The sequence below is a fragment of the Vicugna pacos genome, chromosome 7 (assembly GCF_048564905.1).
Source record: "Vicugna pacos chromosome 7, VicPac4, whole genome shotgun sequence".
Taxonomy (NCBI): Eukaryota; Metazoa; Chordata; class Mammalia; order Artiodactyla; family Camelidae; genus Vicugna; species Vicugna pacos.
Genome location: NC_132993.1, coordinates 37657158 through 37674203, shown reverse-complemented (window position 1 = coordinate 37674203; position 17046 = coordinate 37657158). Strand labels below are relative to the sequence as shown.

Sequence of the window (17046 nt, the reverse complement as noted above, 5' to 3'; positions counted from 1 at the left end):
CAGCCACCTGGCTAGACAGAGTCAGGCCACGTGCTCCCACTGAGGTGCCTTTGTGTTAGAGACCTTGGTCAATTTCAATAACTGACCATTTGGGCCAGTCTTTTCTCCTCCCGTGATTTAAATCCCCAGTCTTACGTTTTAGATTCATCAATAAAGAATGAGCCCTCAAAACCTTGGGCCCCCATCCTGGACCCCATAAAAGCAGAACCCTAGGTGCATGCTCACTCCCTACCCCTCCCATGGTCCACCCCCGACTCCTCCCCACCCCACCCCCAACCTAACTCTATGGCCCCAGGTGTGCTGTGTAATTTCCAGGTCCTATAAGTAATAAACCTTTATTTTTTTCAAAGTTTCCTGATAGTTATTGCCAAAGGGCATCTTGGAATCCTAATAAGAACCACAAGTGCCAGTTCAGCCATAACATCGGTTACTGACAGGCTGAGACAGCATAAAACAGCGGCATATTATAATTACATTAAAATGAAAGGAAACAGAAAACATCAAAAATTGTAAGAACTAATGCCAGAAAAGACAAATGTTTTGAAAGAATCAATACTTATCAAAATCAACCAGCCAGCCTTGGGACCTTTTTTCTAGATGTTTCATCAACCTAGAATATTATTCTCCATGATATCTATGTAGGTGACTCCCTCTCCTCCTTCCAATCTTTGCTCCACTACCCTCTTCTCAACGAGGCCTCCCCTGACCACTTCATTTGACACATCAATCTCCCATCCCTTGATGCCGGCCCTTCTGACCTCCCTGGGATACCATGGCTTGTCTTTTCCTATAGTCTTTACCACCATCTAACATACTATATAATTTACCCATTTACTATGTTTATTATTTATCCTCTGTCTTTTCTCCTTCCTCCACTCTACTAGAATGCAATCCACATGTATGCTGGGATCTTTGCAGTTCTATTCACTGACACATTTCTACATGCCTGGATAGTTGGTGGTCCACTTCATTTTAACAGAAGGCTCCTGGATAATACACCATACCATGTTTCTTTTTCACTGATAATGTATAAGTCAGGCACAAACTCAAATCAGATAATATGACCCAAATTAAAATTTTTTGGGTGGCCTATTTAAAACAAGGTCTGTTAATTATGTCACAGTTTTGAATAACACTTGTTTTAGTTATGGAATTATGTTACAACTAGTTCCAATCATGAAAAAAAATCAAATAATAATTAGGAGTTTGTTTTAACGTCAAACTAAAAGAGGAAAAAAACAAATTTAAAAACCATTACCATGTGCATATAAATAATCTTCCGTAATTTGCATATATCAATGTATCCCACAACATATACTGCAAATAATGATGCAATCTGAAATTTAAAAAGAAGTTATGTTAAAAATTAAGATTATATATTTAATGAATAGATTTTAAAAATTAAGAAAAAATTCTTAACTTTGTCTCAATTTTATATTTATATGGAAAGTGAGTTCTTTAGTTTCCCTCCTACCCGCTAGTTTTTTACTAAATATGGTCAATATAACAAATATTGGTTGATTTTTCTCTTCTATACACAGCTTTCTCAATTAACCATGTAAATTATCTTTGTGGATTATCCAAAACAATATTCATTTTAATGCCAGAGTGACTCTACTGTCAACATGTACAATTACAAAGTGCCTTGATCAAAAAATATGAAAATTTAATTATAACATATGACAATTAATACATAATTGGGGAAGGTACATTAAACTAAAAAATAATTATGCAATGGATGTGTGTGTAAAAATACATGAAGTTCTGCTTGTTAGTCACTCTTTACGAGCATCTCCATTAGTATTCTCTTTCATTTATACAAATATTCAAATATTAGTCATAATCAAATTTATCAAATTTCAAACCAGGAGTACTTTCACTACAAATGTACTTTTAATTTTTTTTAGCAGTTTTGAAGAAAATCGTGTATATATATTCATATTCCATGCTCCTCCTACTACACAAGCATGGTTTAAACAAACTGCACAGCACCTGAACACTCTTAAATATATAACTTAAGTTCCATTCATCAAGTTTTTTATCCCCCCAAAATCTACAACAAATCTTCCCAATAGCAAGAAGAACAAGGTTTCCCTAAACCCAGATTTACCCACGAGGAACACTGCATTGCTGAAAGGTGACTGATATGACACTGTAACTGTGGGGAAGGGTGCGTTGTTATTCAACATAAACCCCACAGAGATGCACACTACTGCCTCCCTGCACTCCACGCAACTCCCCCCAACAAAAAACAAAAACAGAAGCAAAAGGCAGGCCACTTCCACTAACTGGAAGCAACAGAACCCTTTCTTTCTACCCCAGAGGCTGAGCAATACACAGCAGTCCTACAGAATCTTAAGGAGTGACTCTCAGGGACATTTTAAACCAGAAACATTTAAAATGTCGCCAAACTAAAGACGACAAAGGAGTCTTAAAAGACAAGATCAAAGAAAGAATTAAGTCCAAATAGAGCCTCTTTTCAAAAAAACGATAGAAGTACCTAACCTGGTATCTTGCTAGCGAGCAAGTAATGTGTTCAGAGCCTTATATACATCACCCATCTGATCCTATAACCACAACACAGTAGGTTCTTTTATTCTGTTTCACAAATGAGAAAATTGAAACCAAGAAAAGTTAAAGAGTTTGTCCAACTCAAGAATCTGGCTGGATGGAGTTAGGACTCAAATCCAGGTCTGACATCATTTCTCGAGCAAGACATTTCAAAGAACATTAAAAAGCAACTCTTAAACTGCTGTATACAAATATGAATACGGCCAGTATAATAAAGAAGGAGAGGTAGTGGTGTCAGGAAAAACCAGCACACACGTTACTCCCTTTCTCAGTTAGCTGCCTTCACCTTGCTTCATAAACCTCAATCTGAAGAGAAAGAGAGATAAGAGCATGTAGAAAGAGGACAGATAAATTACAGACTGGTAGGGCAGTTAGATAAAACATAAATTGTTTAGCTATTTATCCTATGTTATCCTACGTGAATTTATCCTGTGTATAAGAATGTACAGCATTATTCACAAAAGAAGTACATTTTACTCAATACCACAGTCTACTTAATAGCAATTACATATATATATATATGTAATTATATATATATATATATATATAAAATATAGCACTAGTCTTCTTCTAAGCACCTAATATATTGAATAAAAAAGATAAGTATTCTTATAAATTTGAGTTCAATAAATGCACTCTACTAGTAAGTAAATAACATCCATTGATAAATAAACTTTACGTATTTCCCTACCCTGAAATTTCTTTTGAAGTATCAGCTAAAAAAACATTTTAGGACTTAGAATCATGCAATATCTCAGTTCTGTAACTTAGACAAATGAGTTCTCATAATCAAACACACTAAGCTTAATTCAGTTTAGAAATATAAGCACCTTACCTGAGTAAGAAGTACAAACTGAGCAAACTGCCAAGGAAGCATAAAAAACACATTGGAAATGCAGAGTGCAATCAAGCTTCCTCTGTAAAGTTTTGTAGCCCTTGAAAAGAGAAAATAAGTAAGTTTAACTAAAAAATATTCTAGTGTGGCTCCAAACTGCTGCCAATTAGAGTCTCTACACATGACCTGGTTATAACATCAACCAGACATAAAACGACCCAGTGGATTAAAAGTGATAACTCCTGACACTCCATTGTAACAGTTCTCCATGAAAAGTAAATACTCAACTGTGAAACAAAACAAAACAAAACAAAACAAAACAAAACAAAACAAAACAAAACAAAAACCTGCCAAGGAGAGAGGGGGCATCTGGGTCAGTGTATCCACTGGATTTTTCAAACTATATTTTGGTGAATGCATAATCAAACACAGTTAATGTGGCATTCAGTACATTCACTTGGAGAGACAGACAATGTCTATGAAAAAACACAGAAGCAGCAGATTCTAAGTGCTAAGTATTCTGCAGACAAGTATGCAAGAATTCAGGATATGGGCTGAGCCGCTGAGGGAAGTTTTGTGGAGGATACCAGATAAAAAAGTGGGGCCTGTGCAGGTAGGAAGTACGAAAGAGAAGAGGAGGCCAAGGCAGGGGCCATTCTGGAGTCACATTTAGAAGCTTCACTTTGGTCCTGACTTGTAATGCAGGGGATTTTTAGGAGGGTGAGGTGACTATTTCTTATGCTAGTTTTAAGAAGTACTTTTCTCCTAAGTCAGTGAGCCGATGCAAAGCCCCCAACATGCCCAACACCTTCACAAAGTGCAGTGTGCACTTTAACATACGGAGGTTACAGGGAGGTGTGCACTTTGGACATAGTAAAGAAGTCCTCCTTTGGATAAGCTGATCTGGGGCACTAAGCACTATAAAACACCTCTTTCCACTTCTCTAAATGTCCTTTCTCCAAAGGACATCCCTCTCTGCTATTCTAATCCAGCTCTTTCTATCATGCCTCTAAATCAAGCATTTTTAAAATCCAGATAACCTACTGAGTTACAAAACCAATTTACTAGATAAAACCCAGCAACTTGTAGTGGAGTGAAATAGAGTGGAAGAAAAATATGATTGCATCCTATATAATAAGGTTTATATTCCATGAAAGTTCTGTTTCAGTTGTTCATGTGCACACGTGTACGTGTATACCGGGTCACAATGTAAAATGTATTTCTTATCCCTTGTAGATCACAGTCAAAAAGTTGGAAAGCCACTGTCTAAAATAAAGTATTTCACTACTGCTTTTGAATACTGAAAATGATTTTCATTTTATGAGTAACAAAAGACAAAGATCTCTGAGCAGAATTTAATAGTCATCAGTCAGCTGGGTGCAGAACACAGTGGGGGAGAGAGTAACAATGGAAAGCAGAGGAATTCCAACCGGTGATGGCATGATCCACACAGCAGTGAAGCACGGTAACGAGACTGCAAACATAAGAATATTGCCAGGAACAGCCGAGAACTAGAGAAGGCTGTGGTTGGTGTTTTATTACATAATTTATACAAAACTGAATTTCTAAAAATACTTAAAATTCAAAATTGGACAAAACTAATTTGTTAGGACAAAATGTCTTTCTAATCGTATTTATAACTGATTTTTAGCACTAGGAAAGCCTCTTTTCCAGCTGTATAACAGTATCCTCAGTACCAGCAACCCACAGCAACGCTGCTTGGCTTCTCGTCTTGCCCAAGGCATTCATCCCGTCACCCACCCCACATCACGAGATGTCATCTACATTGGAAAGCGAGAGCTAAAGGAAATAGCTACTCTACCAAAGGAGACAAAATTCAGTAATAAGGATGAAATATCAGAAGACTTACATTACCAACAGAAATGAGGTTTCCATCCTTCTGAAGAAAGGCAGGAAGTCTGCCACAACTCCAGGAAAAGAGGATGTGGTTTTCTGCAGCAAAAAGGACTGCAGTTGCCAAGAAAGCAGAAAGAAGATGTCAAGTAGAAAGAAACAAGGAGAATGAGAAAGATCTTAAAGGAAGGGAATTCCCCCAGCACTTTTCTATAAAAGTCAAAAAAAAAAGTAAAGGCAGGAATGAGGAGATGGATGAGGCTGAAATGACAAGGATTAGGAGGCTAAAGAAAACATAAAGAAAGAGCTTACACAAAAGCACCCAATGAACAGGACAGAAGAACCTAACAGAAAGCAGCCCTGAGGCCAAGAAACAGCAAGGGGAGCAACTCCATGGTGGTCAGAATGGCAGCCCCCAAAGAGGCCCATGTCCTCATCCCTGGAAACTGTGCATGTGGTACAGTACACGGCAAAAAGGAACTAAGGCTACCAATCAGCTGAGCTTCAGATGGGGAGAGTAGCCTGGATCATCTAGGTGGGTCCAAGGTAATCACAGGGTCCTTCAAAGTCGGAGAGGAAGGCTGGAGTAAAAACTGACCAACGAGAACTCAATCCGCCATTGCTAGCTTTGAAGACGGAAGGGGCCACAAGTCAAGGAATGCAGAAAGCCCTCCAGAAGCTAAAAAAGGCAAGGAAATTGATTTTCCCCTACTCTCTCTGGAAGGTGTGCAGCCCCGCCGACACCCCAGTCTTAGGAGTAACCTACAGAACTGTATGCTGTAACACAATAAATCTCAGTTTGTGGTGATTCGTTATAGCAGCAGCAGGACACTAGAGAACCTTCACAGCACAGCCCTCAGGCTGCACGAGAGGAAGCAGCACTCAGCAGGCAGAGCTGCACAACCCACAGCTGCTCAGATCAGAGCGGACCAGCGAGGGAGTATGAGACAAAGCAGAAGCTTGCTGTCGCTGGGTTTCAGACAGCAGCAGAGGCAGAAGAAAAGCAGAAATTAGAGACTGATGGCCATTCCTCTAGCTGCACTATATTGGAGAAGAAAAGCCAAGATTGAGAATGTGGATGTTGAAACACAGCATGTGCAGTGGGGCATCAGCTGTTCGTACAACACGATATTCTCTCCTGAAGTGTTCGAGAAGAAAACGTCTGTCACGGTGCCCTGGGACTTTTTCTATTCTATTTTTCTAGTTTTTCAAGGGCTTCGTTTTGTTTTATTTTCACTCTCTGAATCAAGGCAGCATCTATCTAAATTCATTATCTGTCAAAAGAAAGGGGAGGGAACTGCTCTGGGTCCAACTCTCTGTCCTCTTGTGTGGAACCTGAATCTCCGTTAGTTCTCTAACTGAAGGCCAGAGAAACCTGGGAGAGCCCAATTCAATCCTGAGTTTCCTGCAGGAATTCTCCTAGCATACCTTCACCTACTCAGGTGGTTGCTTTCCTTTTACCCCTACTATCCAGTTCTCAGGGATGCTAAACAAACGTGGAGAGAAGAACTAAACGTATTCATGTACCTGACGACGCTTATTCTATAAACTGTTCTTTGCTCTGAAGGGCTGTATCTCACAGGATACATGTTACTGACATCAGCCTTCCCCCTTGTTTATGTCGATTTTCAGAAGGCCATGGAAACAGAAAACTGCTTGGGGAAGCGGGGATGGCAGAAGAAGTGGAAGCACACCTGCTGCTCCTCGAGCAGCATCTATGCACCACTAAGGGAAGAAAGGAGGCTAGAAAGCAGGTTAGGAAAATGTTTTTGGTAGTAAATGCTTTGAAGTTATACTCTTAAAATATCTTTGTGCATTCAACCTAGAACAGCATCACCTTAATTATTTTATTATACTGTTTTTATAATGGAAGTTTAAAAAAATTCTAGCTTAAGTTATTCAATGCAAAACAAGCAACAAGTACTAAAGGTAAGTCAAAGTCACCTGAGAATATGAGTCACAAGCAACATCTGAAGTACGAGGAATGGATATGAGAAGCTTTCACGGAGAGGAGGTGTCCACATCACCCGGGTACACTGAAAAAGAAATCACAGTGTGTGGTATCTTTGCTGAATTTGTTGAATAAGACATACCAAGTGAAAGCTGCTGTTAAGTTTTTATTTTTTCACAACTTAATAGTGTGCTGGGAAACAAACTACTAACTTTTCTACCAACAGCAGCAAAACTGGGAGGAAGACACACATGGCATAAGATCTTGTGAAATAGTAACATCATGGATTGTCAACCACAAAGTACTCAAAAACTTCAACTGTAGCCCAAAAGGAAAGCAGGGAAAGTACCAGCAAGAAAATGTTCTGCCAAAATTAAAAACATTACATTTGAATTGGTTGTGAAAATTAACTACAGTTTGTCTTCTTTCACATGAATTTCAGCAAAACTATCCATCACCAACACTTTAAAACTCTCTGTGGTCATCACTGTTAGTATCTTTATTCACAATGCAGCTTAGAAGGAGCTCTCCATTTTTGTTTTTACTTCTTTGGCTACGCTATCGTGGGCTGCAAAATATTTTAAAGTGGCACAGGGGATCAAATAAAATAACAAAAGTCCTAAAATAGCCAAATATCAACCTTTCTGAAAAGCTTACTTTGGACTTCATTAACTACTGCAGTATCTCAGTTTTGGTACTCAATTTTTCTCCATATATATTAAATCTATTAATAAATCTATCTTTCAACTTAAAGAAAACTGCATTGGATTAAATGCAAACAATTTGATATTACTGCTACTTCGCTAGTCACATTAGGAGAAATCATTACATCTTTCAAGTTAAGCAGGGCTACTTTAAAGACCATATAGAATTACAAAGACCACAGTGGAAACAAGCCTTTCCTTTATTTTAGCTCTACCTCAAACTATTAGATATTTCTACTACTGCTATAGAAAGTCTGAGCCAATTTAAAAAATTTTTTAACAAACTCACCATTCTCTATTATATATAAACTAACATAAATATATATTTATAAATGAACTGTACATACAAGAAAACATAAAAAGGTTGAAAAAGCCTTTAAAATGCCTATTTATTGTTACTGAAATGCAATGTTAAATATCTGTTAGTTTATTAACTAGAGATTTCAGTAAGATTGATAGTAGAGATATACAACCAAAATTTATAAAGCTACCAATCTCTCTGCAAAAACCAACAAGAAAATATTTAGCTAGATAATATACAATTTGAGAATTTTCTTCCTATAGACTCTTCACCCACATTCAGTTACCAAATTCCACCATGCTGTCATCTCTTAGGAATTCATTTCCCTTAATAATGGAAATCAATCAGTTCTCTAAAACTCAATTCCATCCTCTGCAAAGTAAGGATAAGAAGGCTCAATTATAGATTGTAACAAAGAGCAAGGTCTTCTCCTTCTAAAACGTTAAGAGTGAATGAATTAAAATGTATGTGAAAATGCTTTTTATTGTTTCTCCAATAGCACAGGGTACTTTATTAGATTGGGTACAAACATAATTGCTGTTCCAGATGAACTCATAATATGAAGATAGTAAATAGATTTGCTTTAATCATGCCTTAAGTTTAAACAAATATTTTTTTTCTTTAACTGTAATTTTAAATGGAAAATAAGTCTGCAGTTCTCTTTATAAATTGACAGTTTAAAATACCAATGTACTTTAAAGGCATTATCTTGAAATGTAAGAATTAAAGGAGGAAATATACACATGTGAACTGCCTCAAAAATGGTTACACAAATGTATTCTGACAAAGAACAAGAAACTCTTTAACTGTGAAAATAAATTCAATAAAAATTGTATACTGTTTAAGCTGTCATCATCCACTATGTAATTTTTACCACACATTTCACAGCAGTGAATAATACTGCAACATAATACTGCCTAGATAATGATGACAACAGGCTTTTAATTTATTATCTGCTTGGTAAAGGCTGAATTTTTTAATCATTTACTCGAGAATCAAAAATGGAGGAATTCTGGCAATAAACAGACTCATTTTTCAACCTCACTTTCAAATAGTTTATTTATAAGAAATCTAGCATAATCTAATTAATGTCTTTTCACGATTCAAAAACAGGAGTAGAACTGACTGGTAAATTATCAGTTATAGTTAGTATTAGTTTCGAACAGATCATGTTTAGGTCTTGTTCTAAGAGTTTTAATTAGAATTGACATTTGTAGGATCAATTGTAACTTGTTGGTATAATTTTGGGGTTTAAAACAAATTACCCCACCTCTGACTGCTGCACTGCTATATTAGCTATAATATTACTTTAAATACTACATTTACAAGGGATTCTAAAAAAAGATTTCTGACCACCATGTGTATGGCTACTCTTTTTTAGAGAATGATATAGGTTTGAGGATTCAGCTATTCATATGTCAACCACAAAAAGGTTAGGTGAAACTGCCATGGTTTGAACATCTTCTATTTGACATTACTAAGGGCAGTCTCATGGTTTAGGTAGACCCTTAGCTTGGGCTTTGTAAGGTTGATGGCAATGCACCTTGAGAATAAGCTAGGTAACTTTCTTGGTGTTTCTGTCTTTTTCTGTACCACATACTGATATGCTGCCCAATTAACCATCAGTTACATAGGTCAATTTGAATTTGTAATACAATTTTGGCTCACACAGGAATTAATGTTACAGTGATATATAATTGCTATTATTAAACTTTACTATCTTAATACAGAATTTCTACCAGTTCTATGAAAAGGAACATTTATCTTTTTTGTCTCAACTTCTGTGAAATCAGTCAGCTTTGCTGGATAAGCAACAAATTATATCTTCATGACGCTATCCTTTTTTACAATGACTCAAACTTGACCATTCTTACTGATTTAAAATAGAAAAACTATCTGACAATGTTATCAATATCAACTCTACTGCCTTTACCATGTGGTTATAAACTTCTCAAGGTTATCAACATAATCAGAATTCTGTCTACAATTTGAAAGTATTCATCCAGATATAAAGGCAGTATAAATACAAACTGAAAAAAAAATTCTGTGTTCTCAAAATGGCAACCTAACAGAGAAGCAAAAATAATTTAAGTATATTTTGAACTGTTTTACTTTTGATCTCTGTACCTCAATTGTAGAATATAACTTAAACAGAACATAAAGAAATCTTAAACCATACTTAGTACGTTTGTGATTGGTAATAGTATTAGTGTACTAATTCTGAAACTATTTTGTGTGTATTATAGAATAAAGCGAATAAGTAAATACATTTAGATTGTGGGGAGGAGGGAGATATAAATATGGAGTGGGGGAAGGCAGAGTTTAGAATACTAGATTATTGAATTAGAATTATTGGAGGAATCATGTGAATTAATAATTTTTACTAAAAGGAACTAAAAGTGATTACATCCAAGCAGCAATAAGCACACCACATACCCTGCTTGTGGTCTCTAAAAACCATTTTCCACTAACAGGATCCAAGAGTCCTTGAAAATAGATGGTTATACTCTGGGGACAAGAAACTACTGGTGATCTTGAAACACCTTTTTGTGCAAGAAAGTAAGTATTCAAAGAACATTGAGGACACAACAAAAGGGCAAAGAATAGTACTAAAAAAGAACTATAAAATATTTCGGAATTAATCTAACAAAAAAATTGCAAGACATAAATATTGCTGGAAGAAATTAAAGATTGATATAAACAAAAGAATATCTACGTTTATGAATGGGAAGATTAGTTAATTTAAAATGTCACTTCTTCCTTAATTGATGTAGCGATCCAAGGCAATCACAACTAAAGTCCCAGCAGGTTGTACATGTGTTTGAGGAAGGAGGAATCATGGAAAGCTGACTCTCAAACTTACACGGAAATGCAAAGAACCTGGAATAGTTAAAGCAATACTGGAGAACAGAGTTGGAGACGTTCACTACCAGATATCAACTTTATAAAGACACAATATTTAAGACAGTGTGATATTGGCTGAAAGATAAACAGACAAATGGAACAGATTTGCGAGTCTAAAAATAAACCTATAGATACACAGTTACTTGATTAATGACAAAAGCACCACTACAATTCAGTGGGGAAAAAACCGGTCTTTTCAACAAATGGTACTAAATTAACTGGACATTCAGATTGGGGAGAAGAAGCAGTGGAGAACAGCCAAAAGGCAGGGAGAACTCACAGTATCACACAATGCTTAGCTTCCAGGAACTTGCTGAAGTTGAATCTAGCATTGGACTGAAACTAAAAAGCTGAAAATTAACCCCTTCCAAATCCAATTGCTGGTAAGAGAAAAGAGATCATGCCTCGTGCTGAGCGTCTGGGAAATTGGAGATGGAGCCAAAGGGCAGAAATCTCCTTCATTCATTTGAAACTAGACGTAAACTAAAACAAATTAAAACTGCAGCCCTTCCCAGCTTAGAAAACTCATGGTGGGAGCCAACTGCTTAGCCCTTACTCTACATGCCTGACATAGGAAAAGATATTCCCTCTCTGGAAAAAAAAAAGAAAAACAATTATCTAGCTCAGGCTTTATCATTCTTTTATACAAAAATTCTTACGTAAAAGAGAAAGCAATGAGACAAGCAAAATATATAAATATAACTCACAATCGAGATAGATCCTAGTTTTTCAATTTTAGATTTTTTAGAGAATAATTCTAGTCAATAGAATTAAATCCACACATAACATAAATGCTAGAATTAGAAGACAAGTTTAAATAACCATAATAATTAGGTTTAAAATTGTAGAAAAAATGAATAGAATGGGTGAACAGATAGGAATTTTCAACAGAGAAATGGAAACTCTAGGAAAAAACTAAATTCAAAACCTGAAATTTATAATATCTAAAATGAAAAATTCACTGGACAAGCTTAATAGCAGATTGAATATAGTACCTGTGAACTCAGGGACATGGCAAAATAAAATATCCAAATAGAGGCAAAGAGGAAAAAAAATGAAAAAAAGAGGAAGTGTGTCAAAAACCTATTGGACAACATCAAAAGTTGAACATACATGGAATTAGAATCCTCAAAGAAGAAGAAAATGGGGAAGACAAAATATTTGAAGAAAAGATATTTGCTAAATTTCTCAAAGCTGTTAAAAAATCAACCCACATAACAAAGATGTTCAGTGAACTTTAAGCATGATACATACAAAGAAGACCAAATCTACATTCATCACCATCAAACCAATAAAAATCAAATATAAAGTTTCAAACCACCACAGAAAAGACACATTACATTCAGGGTAACAACAGTAATAAGAGTGATAGCTGACTTTTTATCAAACAATGGAAGCTGGAAGACAATAGAATAAACATTTAAAGTGCTGAAATATAGAACTATCAACCTAGAATTCTTATCTAGCAAAAAGACACTAAAAAAAAAAAGGCAAAATATGGACATTTTTAGACAAGCAAAAGCTAAGAGAATTTGTTGGCAGCAGATCTTCACCACAATGCTAAATAAAGTTCTTAAGACTGAAGAGGTATTATGTCAGATGGAAACCCAGATCTGCAGGAAGAAATGAAGAACACCACTGAAACCCAAATTCAAATGTCCAGTTATTAAAGATGACTAGCAGTCAATTAGCAAAGATTAGGAGATACAAGGGGAGGGAACTATGCAGGGCATAAAGCAAATAGCATGTGCAAAGGCCCTGAGGAAGGAAAAGGAATGGTGCTTTCTGGGAATTGGAGGAAGGAACAAAAGTAAGACTGAAGCAAAGAAAAAGCCCTGGACAGTGAAGAGATCCAGAAGGAGCCAGGTCATGAATGACGTTGCAGGATAGTTTTCAACTACATTAGAAGCTAGTTTTCAAATCTACACCAACAGATTCAGCCCCAACTAAGACTAGCACATACTCTGTTTTTGGACTTTGGGAGTTAATGTAAGTTTAATGTAAATTCACACATAGGCACACCACTCAACACTCTGAATAAATAATCTTGCCCTTAACACTACTTTTCAAGTTAATGTAAAAAATACTTAAATCATGTCACTCTTCTGCAGGTGAATCTCCATGGCCTTTCCATCTCCTCCAGATGAAGTTTACAATGACTGACAGGACTACAGAATCAGCTCCTTCCACATCCCACCTCCCGTTATTCACTGTCTGGCCTTATCCCTTCCATTCTCTGTTCCTCTCACAATGGGGCTTCTCCCCAGATAAACCAGTACTCCCTCACTTTAAGCAGAAGATTGCCCCACTTTCACATGATTATCCACAAGGACAGGGGTCTTTGTTTTTTATCAGCTGACACATCCCTAGTATCTACAAGTCCTGACATACAGTAGGCCCTCAGTATGTTATTTTAATTGAGTTGAATAAATAGAAGGCCCAGAATAAATGGCCAAAACCTTACCAACACTAGAAAGGGAAGAGAGGAAGGGAGGGAGGGAGAAAGGCAGAAAGGGAGAAAAAGAAAAAGAAAAAGAAGAAAAAGAAAAAGAAAAAGAAAAAGAAAAAGAAAAAGAAAAAGAAAAAGAAAAAGAAAAAGAAAAAGAAAAAGAAAAAGAGAAAAGAAAAAGTCCCACAAATTGGCAAGAAAAAATTTCATCATAAAAAGCTGAACAAACCTATTTCACATATAATGAATTTTTAACAGTCAAAATTTGGAGAAAAATATTGTATTTAGTTTTTTTAATGTACTCATAAATGCTTTTCAATCAGCATGCTAAAAATCCTGCAGCATCAACCCATGCTATATACATCTTATGATAAAACATTTTAAAGGCAAAGCAAAATTGCTAGCTTTCATCTTAACAATAATTCTCAACAGGGACAGAATCAACATTTAATAAAAAAGCTTGATATGTAAAAACAGCATTTTTTTTTTTTTACAAAAAAGAAATCATGGTGGGTCAAATTAAGTGACTTGCCCAGGTCACTCAGCCACTAAATGGCAGAGCCATGATTTGAACCCAGGTAGCCTGGGTCTGCAGTACATGCTTTTTACAATGCTGTTCTCTTTAGAAAGCCCTTGGATACATGCAAATTTATAGGTATAATAAAATATTCTGCAAAGGATACTTAAAAGTATATCAAAGTTTAAGAAGTGAATTAAAACAGAAACATATGCTGTAGCTCCTACATCAAAAAGTTACCCCCACACAGGAAGTTAACAATATCCATGGCCGGCTTGTCTTTATTATAGTTAAAACATGAGCTTTCACAGTTTTAAATTATATATAGAATTAACACAGACCCACTATTTCTTCAAACCACTAAGAGACATATCACATAAAAGACGTAATGGTCATGAGAAGTTCACTTAAGACAAATATGAATGTTTAAAATCTGAATCAAAATAAGAGCAAACATTTAAAGAATGCTACTATAGATTAAATTTAAAGAAATTAAAGGAGAAACCTATATTTCTATATGTAAAATCTCCTAAAATTTAAAAAAATATTTGACTAACTACCTAAAGGAGAAATTTGAATTTTTAGAAGGAAAATTCCCTAAAGACGGAAAATGCTTGTTGACTACCCACCTCTCCGTGATTGAAAAAGAAGCACAACACTGTAACCAGGCCTCCTAATCGGCTGCCGCTGGAAAACAGAATAAGAAAACGCAACTCAAATAACAGAACCGGGTCAATCCTAATAAACTCTGAGGTAACATAAAGTGATAATCTGCCAGGACTACAAGTTTTAGCCACACCAGAACTTATTTACAAAACAGCTTATTTCCTGTAATGTATTATTTGTCAGAACAAGTTTCAGTTTTTAAAAAAACATTTTCCATCTTTGAAATGTACAGGAAAACACACAAACTGACCAGGAATAAAAAATTCTTAATAGTCATGTTACCGTGCATCACATAACCTAATCTTTCTTGTTCTTTTTTCAAATCCTTTAGTACCACATATTTATTTGTGTCCCTCAGTATTTCTCAAAATATTTTTCCTGGTATATGATATATATACATTCAAAGAGGAGGTGGGAAGAACTACAGAAAACTGCTTTATGGTCATAAAGCTGGAAATCACCACACTATCTCCTGCTCTTGGAAATTCACAAAGCACGTTAGCACATCAAACATTTAATTAATTCGGAATTTCCCAAACCCCATCTCCAAGCTACTTTTCTATAGAATATGATTGGCAAACACTAGTTTACAGATAAAATTTTATCTTTTATTTGTTTTCAGAAAATTTTGAAATACAACAAAAATATCAAAATATGGCAATCTGGCTTTAAACTCCAAAGAAACTACAATGGTACAGTTTGGCAGTACTAACAATGAAACTTTCATTTGCTCAGGTAAGAGTGAAATATGTCCCCACTCTCCCTCCACCCTGGCCAGAAGCATATGGGTAGGGGGGAAAGTAAGGCTGTTTTTAGGTTTGTCCCATCACTTCTTTCATCTCTACTCTTGAGGTCTTCTTACTCTCTTTAGCTCATGCCGCTTTCTCATTATTTTACCCAAATATCCTTTCTTCTTTCTATCCATCCAACAAATATGTGTAAAACACAGATAAGTAACAAAGAATCTGAAATACATATTTTAGGTCATTATTGTTCTGATGTATGAATGAGGAAACACCCAGGAGATAACATGAGATGGCAGAGATAATGCACGTAGTGAGCACATACATCCTCCGACCAACGCCAGAAGGAGACAGGAAGGGCCAGGATCCCAGTATAGGGGACCTGAGGCTCAAGAGGAGGGTGAAGTCTGCATGTTTAGTGGCAAGTAGTTTATGGAGCTGCCATTTTCCTGACAGAGTCGGGGCACAGGGCCACTTGCTGCTCAAGAGAAGAGGTGGCAGTGGTAAAGGTTTGAGAAAAGGGGCATGTCTGAAATAATACTGGCGTTTAAGGAGGGAGGTAAGGAAGGAAAACAGAAAGGCTGCAGGGCTGCCTTTAAGGGATCAACTGAAGTTCAGGACCACAAATTCATAGACACTAATGGTAGGACTGTGTGATTTTTCTCCACTGGTTATTAACCTGGACTGGCACGAATGAAATATAAAGAGGCAAAGAAACAGCATATTTGGCCAGACAGTAGTTGAAGTGATGGGTCACCGAAATAAGAAGGACAGATAAAGGAGCTGAGAAGCAGCACTGGCCAGGGAGCGGGTGTCAGGCTCCTCTCCTCAGAGGGGCGGCGTAGCCACCTCAAGAGACCAGCAAACAGGCCAACTCTAGCCCTCACTGCAAGCGATGAGATGTCAGAAAGGTTAAGAATGAGTTATGGGTTTAAATAAATAATTAAGATATTTAAATATTAGATATTATATAGATATTTATTTTAAAGATCTGAATTTATTCTAACAGAAGTCCATATATTTAGAAAAATGGTTTCCTCTTGGCCATCTCCCCGAATCCCATTCCCCTAAGAGAATCATTTGTGTGTGCCCATCCTTCCAAATCTTTCTCTATAACCATGCAAACATACATCTGTAATGTGACTGTACTGTTAACATCCCTCTGAACTGTTTCTTTCTAATTAATCTATCATGAAGATTATTCTTAATCAGTACCCAAGGCATTCTTTTAAACAGATGTCAAATATTGCAGTGTACAAACATACTGCAATTTGTTTAGCCCCTTCTGTGTTATTGGTCACCCAGCTGTTTTTCACTCCTTGCTATAATTTAAAAATGTTAAAACAACATCTTTGTACACGTAAAAATGGATGCTTTTATTTCTAACAGATAGACCTAACTGTGAGACTGCCAAGTGAAAGAATGTGAGCTTTCCAGAAAAGGCATTGCAGTCTACACCCCCAGCAGGGTGTGAGGGGTCCATTTCTCTATTAACACGGCACCCAATGTGCCCAGATCCTTTTATATTTTGTCCACTGGATGGGTGAAAAT

General features: G+C 36.3%; 1 protein-coding gene across 5 annotated transcripts in view; it reads right to left on the bottom strand.

Annotated features, from left to right (window-relative positions):
- Window positions 1–17046, bottom strand: part of DPY19L1 (dpy-19 like C-mannosyltransferase 1) — an 84610-nt gene that overhangs the window by 38471 nt on the left and 29093 nt on the right. For all 5 annotated transcript variants that reach the window (XM_072964688.1, XM_072964686.1, XM_072964685.1 and 2 more), the window contains exons 7-10: window positions 14716–14773; window positions 7205–7296; window positions 3407–3506; window positions 1259–1336 (exon numbers count right to left, since the gene is read on the bottom strand). In XM_072964688.1, the coding sequence (XP_072820789.1) occupies window positions 1259–1336; window positions 3407–3506; window positions 7205–7296; window positions 14716–14773 (328 nt within the window). The remainder of the gene's footprint in view (window positions 1–1258; window positions 1337–3406; window positions 3507–7204; window positions 7297–14715; window positions 14774–17046) is intronic.